Source organism: Nestor notabilis, unplaced genomic scaffold (genome assembly GCF_000696875.1).
Source record: "Nestor notabilis isolate BGI_N333 unplaced genomic scaffold, ASM69687v1 scaffold19641, whole genome shotgun sequence".
NCBI lineage: Eukaryota > Metazoa > Chordata > Aves > Psittaciformes > Psittacidae > Nestor > Nestor notabilis.
In genome coordinates this window covers 82694-95215 of record NW_009914479.1, presented here as the reverse complement: position 1 = coordinate 95215, position 12522 = coordinate 82694, and the positions used below count along the sequence as shown (strand labels likewise).

At 50.2% G+C, this 12522-nt stretch overlaps 1 protein-coding gene across 1 annotated transcript in view; it reads left to right on the top strand.

Moving 5' to 3' along the window:
• Positions 1 to 9856, top strand: part of HRAS (Harvey rat sarcoma viral oncogene homolog) — a 19640-nt gene extending 9784 nt beyond the window's left edge. The window contains exons 3-6 of the mRNA XM_010023684.1: positions 4231 to 4409; positions 6638 to 6797; positions 7317 to 7441; positions 9550 to 9856. Of these exons, the coding sequence (XP_010021986.1) occupies positions 4231 to 4409; positions 6638 to 6797; positions 7317 to 7436 (459 nt within the window). The 3' untranslated portion in view covers positions 7437 to 7441; positions 9550 to 9856. The remainder of the gene's footprint in view (positions 1 to 4230; positions 4410 to 6637; positions 6798 to 7316; positions 7442 to 9549) is intronic.
• Positions 9857 to 12522: the final 2666 nt, after the last annotated feature.

Sequence of the window (12522 nt, the reverse complement as noted above, 5' to 3'; positions counted from 1 at the left end):
GAAGGGTTAAAGGTTTGAGATTGAAGAGCCATTTTGTGCCTGTGCTTCCATTTCTCCTGTGAAATCAGAGTAAATATATTGACTTCTCAAGCAGGGTATTTTGAGATTTACTGATGAAATGGGTTTTATCAGAGCTTGGTCGTATTATGGATGTCCTGCGGTTTGAGCGAGACGTGCCGAGCTGCTGAACTGTTGTGGTTCCCAGAGTGCTGCCTCTGCTCCATCACGAGGAGTTAAAGGTTGATGTATGGGTCTCATAGTCAGCATGGATGGGTTCACTGGCCTGTCCAGCTCATCGCCCTGCCTGGAGAAGCAGACAGGGACCCTGTTCTCCTGTAGGCTGTGCAGAGAGGGGGTTTGGTCTTCAGTATCCATTATACTGTTGTTTTGTTGGGGTTTTTTACTTTTTAAAAACACATGCCATTCTCTGACTGCTTTCACTGTTGCTAGTGAGATGCTACTTACCCCCTGCATGACTTACACCTTTGTTTGGGGGAGACGTGGGCAGCAGCTGCTGTTCTGCATGAGGAGTAAGCCCACCCTGGGAAGGCAGATGACAGCTCTGTCATGCCTCTTGGACAGTAACATCCCTGTCTGCAGTCCTAAAGGATTGTCTACCAGATGTGTAAAAATGCAGCTGTGGTTGCTGCAGTTATTATTACCATAATGGCTAAAGGGCCCCAGCTGGGATCAGAAATCTATTCTGGTAGGTGTTCTATGTGTAGTCCCCACCCTGAAGAGCTTACAGCTTAAAAAAGCAAGACAAGGTTTAGTAGAAAGGCAGAAATAGTCTTGCAATCCTACAGACTGGAAGGAGGGAAAGCACTTAAAAGCATATGCTATTACATCATTTGGCCAAGGTCACCTAGAAAGTCCATGGCAGAGACTGGAATTTAATTTAAGGGCTCCTGAGTCTCATTGCTGCACTTTGCTTAGGGATGCAGTTGCCTTCTTTCCTCCCTTTTCTTAGAAACCCATTCTAGATTGGTTTTGGCAAAAGAGCTGCTGGCGGAGAGCAACCTCCTTGGGGAAACATCTGCATGGATGGGTCCTCTCTTGGACTTCAGGGTGGGCAGAGAGAGCTCTGACCCAGTGTATTGGGTTGGCATCCTGTCTTTTCTGTCTCCAGCTGCCTGCCCCTGTACATACCCTGCAGGGAGTTTTCTCCATGTAAACAGGCAGTAGGGAATGTAAACCTTCCATGGCATTTCCCAGCACACCCTCCTCACCCTGCCTGTTCCTGCTGTGCCCTGGGAGATGCCTGCTCTCCTGCCCTGTTTTCTCCCAGTCCCACTGTGCTCTTCTCTTCCTAAAGCAGCCATGAGCTGCTCTTCACCCCTCTCACTGCTGGTGCTTTTCCTCTTGCAGTTCCCACCATCCCTGATGCCTTTGCAGCTCCCTTGGTTGTGCCCCATGTCCCCCACCCTGGCAATCTTCTCACTCATTCTAGGGTGACTCTTTTTAATTATGCTTCATTTTATGGGGATTTAGGATGCAAAGAGAGTTACCTGCCAGCTATATGAATGTGACCAACAAACCACCCTCCTGTGACTAAGCAGCTTTGGATCATGCCCAGGAGCTGACTCTGACTGTTCAGCTGGCTAACAAACAACACAGCAATGCTGAAATGAGCAGGATAAAAGGCAAAGGAAGAAAATATACATGCATGGAGCAAAGGTGTTACCCGTCGCTTATAAATGAATTGAGCGCAGGTTGTGCTGCAAAGGTGGGGGTGCGAGTGGGTCAGGGTGCACTGAGAAGATGCTCCCCAAGGCAGGAGGGATGGAGAAGCAAATTTGTCCCCTGTCCGTGGCAGAGAACTCCGACTGAGTGCCTGCTACCCTCCTGCCCTCCTGATTCACTGGTGCAAATGTCTGGCTTTGTAACCCAGTGCTGGCCGACCTTCTACAGCACATGCTCACATGCGTGCTCTTGGGCTCCTGTTGAGCTTTAAGACCTTTATTTTGGGAACAGGAGGGCCAAGGCACCAAGGAAACGTATGTTACTGGCAGTGTCCCATGGTGAATCAGCAGGGATGATGAGTTGGACTGTGTTGAGAAAAACTGGTTCATCTTCCAGCTTCTAGCATTCAGCTAGTAATGGGCTTCTCAAGCCTCTGGTCATGTCCTGACTGTAGCATTTAACAAATGGACCTCTTTGCTGGCACCTCAGCACACATGGGTTGCTCCCATCATCTGTCTGGGATCATGAGTATGAACTCCAAGTGGACGTTTGGAGGTTGTTTCTTCTGCCTGGCACTTCATGGCTGTGTCCAGCCACTGTCTTTTGCACAAGAAGGTGGGGTAGGACACGAGGGGCTGCAGAGAAGCATTGAGGCTGCAGGGTGCTGGTGGCAGCTACCCCTGCAGCAGCAGGCAGGTCATCTGGCAGCATGAGCCACCATCCCAAGTACCCTGAGAGGGGTCAGATGAAGCTGGGCACAAAGCAAGTGTAGGGAGAGCTTGTCCGCTTCCTTTGGGGAGCAGGGTGCAAGACTGATAATGTCTGTGCTGCCCTAGTGAGTTGGCTGGCCTTACAGGCAGCCTGTTGATGACCTGAGCCAAGGTATGGGATTGCTTCTCCATAGGTGTGCTGTCTGCTGGTGAGAGCTCCTGTCAGCGGGGACTTGGCAATTAATTGTGAACATGTGTGCTGAGGCTGGTCCTTTGGATGCAAGCCAGGGCGCAGGGGTGGGAGGATGCTCTGCTGGGCAGAGCAAGCTGGGACCCCGGAGGTGGAACCAGTGCTCTTTTACCTTGCTCCAAGGAGGCTTCAGATACATTATTGATTAGAAATGGGAGCACATCCCTGCAGGGCAGCCTGCCAGTTGCCTTCAGAGTGGTTGGCTGGAAGCCAGCGCATCACTCCACGCTTATTTCTGGTGGATCAGCAGTCCCCTGTTTGGGAAGGCATGGCTGAGAAGGTTGTGGCAGAGCAGATCTCATCTCCGATGATTTCACATCCCTCTACACAAGGTGAAGACAGACATTAATTAGTCCCAGAAGATGATGCTGTAATGAACCAAAGGGTGGAGGCCGCGTTGGCCCCATTCCCTTTGTGTGCCGCTGCTGGTCCTGTCGGTGACCTTTGCTACATCGGCTGTTTGTCTGCAGACCTGCAGAGCTCATCTGATAACATTGTTGTGGTCTTTGGAAGAGCAGCAGACATCTGAATGAATTTAAACTGCAGCTGTAGCTTCTGCGAGTGGCTGCAGAGCGCTGTGTGGTCGCGATGCTGACTCACACCTTTCTCATACCTTTTGTTTTGGTTTCCTTCTCATGCTGGGAGTCAAGGGTGCTGCCACCGTGCCCAAGGGGCAGCTATCTGAGAGGGGTGAGGCTGTTCCTCTGTGCAGGGGCTGCCGCAGCAGCATCCCTGCTGATGAAACTGGGCACAGGTGAGAGGCATAGTGGGGAGGAGCAGTGCTTTGAGGAGCCGGCTTTGAAAATGAAACTTTCTGAGGGATGCCTGTGGTGATTTCCAGGCCTTCTCCAGCTGTGATAAGTTGCAGGGAAAACCCCCAGCTTCAAAGATACCTGCCTGGATAGTCCTTACCTCCTCTGGAGCCCTCTGGGCACAGACTGGTTGTGGGAAACACTCTTCTCACAGCATGATTTCTTTTAATTTTGTTTTTCTCTCATGTTTGAAGGAGAGGTTTGCCATCAAGCCCAGTCTGCAGCCTTACTGATGGCATATTGCCTCTGCTGCTTGATCTGAGATGCATTGGAGGCGCTGGGTTTCCAGGTGAACTTAAACACCTTCCAGCCATGCAGATCCCAGATGGCTGGCCAGTGTTGCCTTTCCTGTGTGTCCCCTTCCAGTACCTGGGCAGGACAGCAGCAGAAGGTATTAGCTGGGACTAAATAAAGCTTAGGAAATAGTTGTCAAGTGCTATGCAGTGTGGTAGAGACGAAGCTGCCCCTGGTCTGCCAGAGGCAGGACTGGGAATGGTGAGAGCAAGCCAGGGGCTGTCTTCTCTGTGGCTCTCCAGAGAAAGGAAGGCCTGCTCAGCTGCTCCATTTTTCTTTTTTCTTCTGTTTTTTCCTCTATTTTTTCCTTTCCCCCCGTTTTTGAAACAGATTGAGTCAGCTGTTCAATGGGAGCCATACCCAGACAGAGCATGACTTAGCATCTTCCCAGGGACGCATGGTCTTTATCCCTTCACTTGGCTGGACCCCGGCCCTCCTTTAACACATCCTTCTCCCTTTCTCTCCTTTTCTTGACCTGCAGGATTCCTACAGAAAGCAAGTCGTCATTGATGGAGAGACCTGCTTGTTAGACATCTTGGATACCGCAGGGCAAGAGGAGTACAGTGCCATGAGAGACCAGTACATGAGGACGGGGGAAGGATTCCTCTGCGTGTTTGCCATCAACAACACCAAGTCCTTTGAAGATATTCACCAGTACAGGTTGGTATCCTGGGAAGGGCCCCTTCCCCCTTGCACTGTGGAAAGGGGAGGCCTTGCTGCTGCACCCTACTGCCCTCCCTTTTAGATCAGACCCCATGGTGGAAACACTGGCTGCTAGCAAAGATAATTAGCTCAAGTGGCCATTCCCCAGGGAAGAGGTGGAGCAGACGGCTAATGTGGGTGACTCCAATAAAACCCATCCAAAGGGATTGCTTGTGGCCTTTGGGGACTTGATAATGTAATGTTTAAGTGTTTATGGTGACTAAAGAGAGAGATGATCTTCTCTGACCCCCTCCCTTCCCTCCCTAATTAATGGAATTGCTTTGTTAGTGCAATCAATCTCAGCGACTTCTGCTGGGCCTGGGAGCTGGGCGAGGAAGCTGGGAAGTGCAGGGAGGGCTGCTTCCCCTGCTGTCAGCCATCGCATGAGACTGCGGTCTGCTGGCTGTACACGTGCAGGGAGAGGCAGTCCTGGCCCGTTACAGCTCGGTTTCAACCAGGGCAAGGACAGAGCAGGAGGAGAGTCAAAGCCCTGTTGAGGAGACTTGCCCAGGAGGATGTACTGGGAGGGCAGTGGCAGAGCAGGGACCCCATCCCGGTATGCTCCTGCTTTGGCTGCACCCAGGTTAGCCATCATGCTTCTCTCCCCTGCTGCCGTCACCCCTGCAAAGCTGGAGAGCATCTCTTTGCTTTATGCATTCGTTCTGAGGCCTGGGTGTGACGAGGCACTTGCAGAGGATGCAAGAAATGGCTCTGCCTGTCCCCACTCTGTCCACTGCCCACCAAGGGACCATGTACCCCAGCCCCTCCTTGTAAACCCAGGTCTCAGATAATCCTGCAGCTCTGAGGGCAGGCACATCCCTTCCTTGCTCCGTAGTCAGAGGTGCTGCTCGGAGCTGTTCTGATGTCTCACTCACCAGTTAGCAGGCATGTTCAGTGTAATAACTGTATGGCTGGACTAATTTGGCTTGTTTCAGCTTAACTGGAGGACAAAGGATGGGATTTTCCTAAAGCACCTGAGGGATTCAGCAGTGTTCATCCTTGTGCCGGGGCTGGTGCCTGTGAATCACTCGCAGGGTGGCTTGGTTTCAAGCCCTGGTTTTAATCATGATGTAAATCACCAGCTTTCATCTTGGTTTGCCTGTGCTTTTTGTATTTTCAGTTTTAAAAGAATATTCCCCAGAGAACCGCTGGCTCTCCCTGGTTACTAACCATTAGGAGGTATCTCTTTTCAGCTAAGTGTAGCCCGTGCACTAAATTTAGTACTTGCATTTGCTGATCAGGATGTTACATGGAACATTTAAGTGGCTTTATGGCGTATCGTACATATAGTCAGACTTCATTACCATGTTCTACTCCATTAAAAAAAGATGATTGATTTTTTTATGTGTGATACATGTCCAGCTGCCTTTAGATGGAAATCTGAATTCAATTAAAATGCAGGAATCAGCATTTTAAATTTAAATTTATTAGTTAAATAAAACCATCTTAAATGTTCTGGATGCACAGGCAAGGAAAAAAAAAGCTGTTTTGCATCTGAAGTTAAATGATTTATTAAGAAAAGGAAGTTGTTATCTATCAGGAGGGAACTGAATGGATTGTCTGTAGTGATAATGGCCTTTAAGATTTTTAGAACTGGTAGATCTCATCCTCGCCCACCTAGTTTTAAATCCAAGGTTGGAACGAAGAAGTGAGCAGTACAAATCTTTTCCTTCCCAGTTGGTTTCTCAACTTTGAGTGACCTGAGCTAAACTGAAAGGAAGCAAATACTGTCTCTGCATCTGCAGAAAAGGTTATAGCTGCCAAAAGCTGTTTTTTCAGCTCAGCAAGTTCTGGTTTCAGGTGATTTTTTAAATTTTTTTTTTTTTTTTTGGATCTAAAACGTTGGAAATAACACAGGTAACTGCTTGAGTATTCATTTTTATTTAGCTTAAACTATCTTAAGCTCACATCTTATTATAGATTGTCATTTCAAGTTGTGTTTTGTAAACAGTTGCATTTAAAGAGCAGGGGTGTGTTTCATTTTCATGTGCAAAAGTGCCCTAGCTGTTTTGCTCTTTACTCATGTTCTGTGGTCATTTACATTCTCCTGGACGCCCAACACAAAGCACATGGCAGGAGCAAAGTGTAGCTGTTAATTCTTGACCAAAAAGTTGGTGGGGAATGTACTGGAGCCGACTCCTGATGCCTTTTTCTCCCTTCACTTTAGCACCTCTTAACTCTTGCAGGGAGCAGATCAAGAGGGTGAAAGACTCAGATGATGTTCCCATGGTGCTGGTGGGAAATAAATGTGACCTCCCAGCACGGACAGTGGAAACCCGGCAAGCGCAGGACCTGGCCCGGAGTTACGGGATCCCCTACATAGAAACATCTGCCAAAACCAGACAGGTAGGAGGAGGGTTTTACACAAAATCTTCGTTTCTCTTCTCTTTTCTCCAGTGCTGTCCTGCAGAGGCAGGAATGGGCTGACACCACCTTGCAGACAGGTGGGTGTAAGAGCCAGGGTTAGTTGCTTCCTCAGGTCAAAGTGCTCCATCAGGACATTCCCTCTCCTCTCCGGGCTTGAGCCTTCAATCTGGAGAAGTGCATCATTCATGCTTTGACAACAGTGAAAGGAAGATGACTTCTCAGGACTTTCTCCAAGGTTCTGGGATAGCCCCTTAGTCACTGCAGGTCAGCTAAGCTCAGGGGACTTGGCTAACCTTATCCATGGTCTATTTTGGCAGACCTACAGGCAGTGTATACCCATGCTGGAAGGACCATATGGGGCTTCCAGAGCACAAAGGTGGAAATGGAGCAGCTGATACCTTTAGTGGTCTAGTGCTGGCTTTTCTCTTGGCTCGTAGGCCTCATTCAGGCTGCTGAAAGCCTGAATCTCAAGGGCTTCAAGTGATGCTTTTCTTCCAGGGCGTTGAAGATGCCTTCTACACCTTGGTGCGGGAGATCCGTCAGCACAAGCTGCGCAAGCTGAATCCCCCAGATGAGAGCGGCCCTGGCTGCATGAACTGTAAATGTGTGATATCGTGACTACGGTGAGTTTTGGAAGCAGGAGATGGGGCTTAACAGCTGAAGCAGGGCAGGAGGTGACTGCAGATGCACTCGTCTGCAAACAGATTAAGCAGAAATAATTCCAGCAATGGGTATTTTTGTAATGAAATGCCTTTTTGACTGAAATAGCATTTTTCTGTCAAGATATAGTTAAGTTAAAATTCCCACTTTCCTGAGGAAGAGTGTAGGAGGAAAGGGGTGTTGTATTTTTCCCCCTTATTTTGTGGAGCAAAATTATACAGAATTGAATGAAGAAAAAAAAAAACCAGTTTTTGTTGTGCTTCCCCTGGGAAAGCTTCTTCCCAAGCTGCCCCTCTGAGAGGGGAGTTAAGCTGGTGTTGGAGGTGTGAAGGTGCACGGCTCACTGCATGTTCACTAGACTGGCCGTAGAAGGGTTGAGATGAAGAGCTGAGTGAGCTCATTGCCTCCTGATGCACTCATGTAAATTGCTTTGTCCTAAAGCTTCAGAGCAGACCTGTCTCATTGTGAAAGTCCTGTGTTCCTGGGAAGAGTTCTCCCCATTAGAGATATCCCCTGGGATATTTGGAATTGATGCAATGTTGAGAATTAGCCATAAGGGGGCTGTTTTGCTTTTATAAATAGGGTGTGCTGGAGCCAGAAACAGTGTTTTTCAGATTGTCTGTGTTCATGTGTTCACTTGCCTGTTTTTCTTCTTTTTCTTCCTTTTCTTTTTTAATGATGAGTTTATTTAAATCATTGCAATCCTGCTGGATAGCAGTGAGGGAGAGCTCCTGTCGGTGTCCCTGCATGAGCTGGGTGGCCTTAAGCCAAACGCCTGGGAACATCTGGCTGTGTAACCAGTTCCTCCCATGGCAGAAATGGAGAGAGAGGCAACTGGGGAGGAGTACACCAGGGAGATGCACATCTAAGGATTTGTCTAGGACTGGGGTGTGGGAGAAAAGCCTGCATGAATGTTGCACTTAATGTCTTTTGGGGGTCTCCCACGCACTGGGACTGGCCCTTCACCCCATTGCACAACTGCTGGAGTCCTAAAGAGTGTCCAGAACATAGTGTCCAGAAGTGGTGCTAAGACGGACTTGCTGTGTGTGGAAGTGGGCAGCTGGTTTTCCTCTGCTGTTGGAGTCAAAAGCCGTGAGCACACAGAGCTCTTCCCCCCAAAATAAGGAAAGAAACGCTTGGCAGCGTTTGCTTCCTATGAGCAAAAACTGACCCGAGCACCACACCCCTCTGCTCCCAGCCGAGGTGCGTGTGAGGCCTCCCGGGGGCCAAGCCGAGTGCTGTGCCCAGCACACTTATCACTGCTAAGGGAGGGTTTCCAGATGTTTGGGTTCTCCAGATGTTCAGGAGCGTTTCCTGCGGATGGGGATGTGAGGTCAGGATTCATTTCCTGCTCTGGCTCACAGCTGATGGCATGGGCTCGGCGCTGCTGCTCCTGCTGCTCCCCCACACTGACTGTCAGGAGCCTGTTCCCCATCAGAGCATGGTGGCCAGCACTGGCATAGGCCTTTCCTTCAAAAAGAGGGGAATAAGGGGTGGGAAGGAATCTCTTGGGAATGCTCCCCTCTGTTAAGAGAGCGTGCCCCGCAAGTTGCCTACATCATTTTCTGCTTAGGCAGAAACTGGAAACCAGATGTCCCAGCTTATTCTAGCTGCAGTGGCCAAGAGCAGACAGGGAGGAACATAGGGCACAAAAGGAGAAGCCAGGCTGTGTTTTGGGGAAGAGAAGGCTGTGTGTGTGACCAGGGAGTCAGGGAAATTTAGCTGCATTTGCCCTGGCCTCGCTTTGTGGTTCTCATTATCCTTGGAGGCAGGAGAAAGATCTCACCAAACAGTGCCCCTTCCCACAGTGGGGTTTGGACAGAGGCAGAAGGTCTGGTGAGATGCCTGAGGCTCAGACATCACTCCACAGACTATTTGCTTGTTCCCTTCAGTGCATGTGCAGATGCTTTGCTGAGCAAGGTCCAGACCACCAAGACCTGCATAGCCCTTTGCTTTCCCTCTGTGGGCATTAGCAGGGTCATCCCAGAGTGCTGAGGGGTGGGTAATGGAAACAGCCCCTGCTGGTTCTGATGGCGAATGGGTGCTAATGAGCATCCTTTTCTGGTTTCAGCTGACTGGACCGTGTCTTGGAGAGGTTCCCACTGTGCAGTGCGCAAGGAAAGAGGTGAAGCGAAGGAAGAAGCATACGGATTCAGAGGAGGAGTATAGGGGGTGAGGAAGAGGAGGAGGAAGAGGACAGAGGGAGCATGAGCCCCTCCAAGGACTATCTCGCACTTCACCCAAGCCTGCGGCAAGCGACTTTTTTTCTGTTGTTTTTCTTTCCTCATCCCCTCCTCCTTTGGCCTCCTCCCACCCCGGCAACTGTACAAAGCCACAGATCGAATCACAGTAAATTATTATTTGATGGTCTCGACAAACCTTGATGGCTCTGTCCTCCTTCCAGAGGGTGCTGCTGCTGGTGCTCTGGGAGGATTGCTGGTGGCACAGCAGGGAGGGAAGGGTGGGGAGGTTTGCTCTCCGGAGACTGAGGTCATGCTGCAGACTGTGAAGGTGAGCAGGATGGGGTGTCCTTCAGGGACAGAGCTGGTTTGTCTCCAGCAAGTTGTCGTCATGTCCCTGTCCCACCTGAAAGCCTTTGCCTGTCCTAAGTTTTGGTAGGACCATCCTCGGCACTCCCCTGGTGCTTTGCATTCAACCTAGTCCTTGTGGGATTTTTTATGGCCTCAGATGTGATGCCTGGAAGGGAAGATGTGTTGGGGAGATCTGAGAGCTGGGTTCACTTCAGCTGATGCCAGTTTGTTGCTTCCTTGATTTATTATTTTTTTCCAGGCAGCTCTTTGCACAGCACCTCCCAAGTGTTTGTGCTCCAGAGGTAGAATTAGGCCTTTCTGCTCCTTGCCAGTGCCTCTGCTAATGCTGCAGAGCACATACACCTGGGGCTGCTCCACTCTGTCAGCAGTGTATATGGTATGCAAATCCATCACATGCCCTGTGCACGGTTAATTACTGCTGAGCACGTAGCAGAAGGGCTCTCCTGCACTGCAGACGGCTGTCTGCCTGCTCAACAACCAGGACTAAAGGATTCAGACTTCCAGTCATTGGGTTTAGGGTGGGTAAGAGTGTTTTGGATAAGGGCTAATCTCTTGAGAAGCCCGTCTTCACTCAGCCCTGCTCCTTTGGGATTTTTGCCTGGGGTCTGACTGGCTTCTCCCACGTGCCTTTCACTTGCAGAGCCAAGATGAGGCATTGCACTCAGTGCAGCAGGCAGCTTGGTACTCCCTGCCTTTCCCCCTCCCAAAGTATTGCACAGACTAACTTAGCTGCCATCCCAAACTGAGAGCATCAAAGGGGAAGGTGATCCAGCCAAGTGCGGCAGGGAGCTGCTCTGCACGGGCTAGCCCAGGCCTGAAGAGGTGCTGGGTTCAGGAGCCAGGGCTGGCAGGGGTTGGGAGCGGGAAGGGCAGTGAGTGAGTCACATCTCAGAGCAAAACCAATACAGAAACCCTGGTCATCCTCAGCACAAAGCCCACCAGGGGCTCCCAGCATCCGTGCACGCAGCTCCCATCCCACTCATCCTCTGTCATGCCAGGCAGCAGCAGAATTGAACTCCAGTGCTACTTAAGAGTTGCTACTTTGCTTTTGGCTGGGCAAGAGAGGACTTGTGCTAATGGTTTGCTTTTTGTACCTGTGCTCCAAACTGCTGTGGGGAGCAACCCCACCCTGGATGCAGCTGCCTGGCACCCAGTTCCTGCAGGAGAAGGGCTGATCCCAACTAGTTACCCAAAGGACCAGCTTCCCTGCCTCTAGCTGGGAGCGCAGTTTACAGCAGCGCCTGTCCCCGTGATGGAGGAGTGCCGCGATGCTGAGTCTGGTATTACATGGTGGGGCTGGACCAGAAAACCTTCCAGCCTCGATTGTTCCAAGTGGAATTCTGCAAGTATGGGGTTTGTTCCCAAGTCAGCAGCTTGTGTGTAGCTGCAGGCAGGGCACCGGGCAGGGCTACTTCACCTTAACCGTTAGTGGCTGGGGTGACGTGGGGGCCCTTGCTTGGTGGTGTTACTGCACTAGGAACTTGCTGCTCATTTTCTGCAGTAGAGCTTATCTCTTTCACCAGGCCCTTGGTGAATCTGGAGGCCTTCAGATGAGAAGTAACGCTGTGTTTCGAGCTCTGCTGAGGGCTGGACTCTGGATAGCTCTAACCACTGAAAGTATCTTCTTTCTGGTTGGGAGCCAGAGGCCAAAGTCAAGGACTTAGGAGCCACAGTCAAGCGAGCGAAGGAGCTCTGGGGAGCACCAGGTGTGAGATGTCTTCAGAGAGCAAGCACCATCTGCAGTCACAAGAGCCCTTTCAGAGAGTTCTCTGCACCCCTCAGGGTGAGGTTTTCCAGCTTGCTCAGGAAAGCTCTGGGTCTGGTCAAGCCACACGTTATCTTAGCTGTTTGAGTGTCTTCTAGTTGCAAAATACTGTTGTTCCCTTGGGCCACTCCTCATGGCTGTATACTTAAAGTGGTTCCAGATATTGACAGTCTCTTTTCTAGGGGCTGGGTTATAGTCCTATTTTCTGTATGGCTAAAGCAATGTGCTAGGAGTCACTAGGGTTGTGCAAGTGGACCTAAAAGTTCTTCAGCAGCCAGAACCTTCATCTCAGTGCAGGTGGTAGGACAGTGCTACAACAGGACAGCACTTCAGAATTCCATTAGGCAGGTAGGAGCTGGGACTGCAGACTGCAAGCATCTTAGGAGGACCTGACTGATGGGTGGTAGTCTGATCCTAGCAGGTTGCAAACCAATCTCATTCATGTTGTGGATTGCACCCAGCAGAAGCAAAGCAGCCAACACTCTTTGCCAAACAGTGCTGGTCAGTAACATGGCCGTTGCAGGAGCTGGAAGCACCATTGGTGCTTTTAATTACAGCTTTTTGCTGTAATTAAAAGATCGCAAGAAACCCAGACTCTCAGGTCAGTGTTCAAGTCCATGCTGAAAGTTGGAGGTAGGCTGGGAGCAAACGGAGTTGCTAAAAGCTTGACACCCCACCTCTTCCCCTGAAATTATGTATTAATCATGTATTAATATAGTACTGCATC